This window comes from Carlito syrichta, unplaced genomic scaffold (assembly GCF_000164805.1).
Source record: "Carlito syrichta isolate Samal-C Ts95f unplaced genomic scaffold, Tarsius_syrichta-2.0.1 Scaffold312197, whole genome shotgun sequence".
Classification (NCBI taxonomy): domain Eukaryota; kingdom Metazoa; phylum Chordata; class Mammalia; order Primates; family Tarsiidae; genus Carlito; species Carlito syrichta.
The window spans coordinates 9835-10602 of NW_007256293.1; the positions used below are offsets into that span (position 1 = coordinate 9835).

The 768-nt window shown below is 63.4% G+C and overlaps 1 protein-coding gene across 1 annotated transcript in view; it reads left to right on the top strand.

Annotated features, from left to right (window-relative positions):
• LOC103272272 (gap junction alpha-1 protein) overlaps positions 1 to 543 on the top strand; it is a 1783-nt gene extending 1240 nt beyond the window's left edge. Inside the window, exon 2 of the mRNA XM_021718459.1 lies at positions 340 to 543. Within this exon, the coding sequence (XP_021574134.1) occupies positions 340 to 543 (204 nt within the window). The remainder of the gene's footprint in view (positions 1 to 339) is intronic.
• The last annotated feature ends 225 nt before the right edge of the window (positions 544 to 768 follow it).

The following is a 768-nucleotide window of genomic DNA, read 5'->3' on the forward strand; positions in this document are numbered from 1 at the left end:
CGGGGGTGGAGGGGCGGGAGAGGTGCCTGCCGCGGGCGCCGCGCCTTCCGAGGACTGCCGCCGCGGGGCGTTCCCCGGCGCCCCGAGAGGGGCCTGTGTGTGTGGGAGAGTGGGTGGGCGGTGTGGCTGAACGGCTCTGCCCTGCCCGGAAACTGCCGTGACCCTGGCCGGCGGCCGGGACTGCCCGGGCGGCTCTGCGGCGAGGGGCACACGGGCGCGCCCCGCTGCCCCTGCTGAAACATTCCCCTGTGACGTCGGCGCCCGGCAGCGAGGCTTTCCAGGCTGGGCCCTCCCGGCGGAGGCGACTCGAGCCACCGAAGGTTTTGCTCTTGGCATCAGAGTGCAGGCCGGGCCCACAGAGAAGGGCTCTCCGTGCGTTTGCGAGTGTCCGCGCTGCACGCGCTGGCTCCTTCCACCCGCTGGGCACGTTTCGGCCCCATCGCCTTCTCACCGCTCCTGAACGACCGCTCGCGTTCGTGTCCTGGTTTCTGTGGGCATCTGGAAAGCAGTCGGGATGTCCCTTCGCTTCTTTCCTTTTTTTGAGTCGGTCAGGGAAGCAAGCCATGCTCGATATTTAACAATCACGTGTGTGTGTGTGGGTGTGTGGGTGTGTGTGTGTGGGTGGGTGTGGGGAAGAGTGTGTTGTATTTGTCATGTATTGGTACAAGCAGATGCAGTAAAAACTCACAGACACAGATTTGAAAATAATGCACACACGGTGTTCAAATTTGAACCTCTCTCGTGGATTTCTGGTGTGGGCCAATGTGG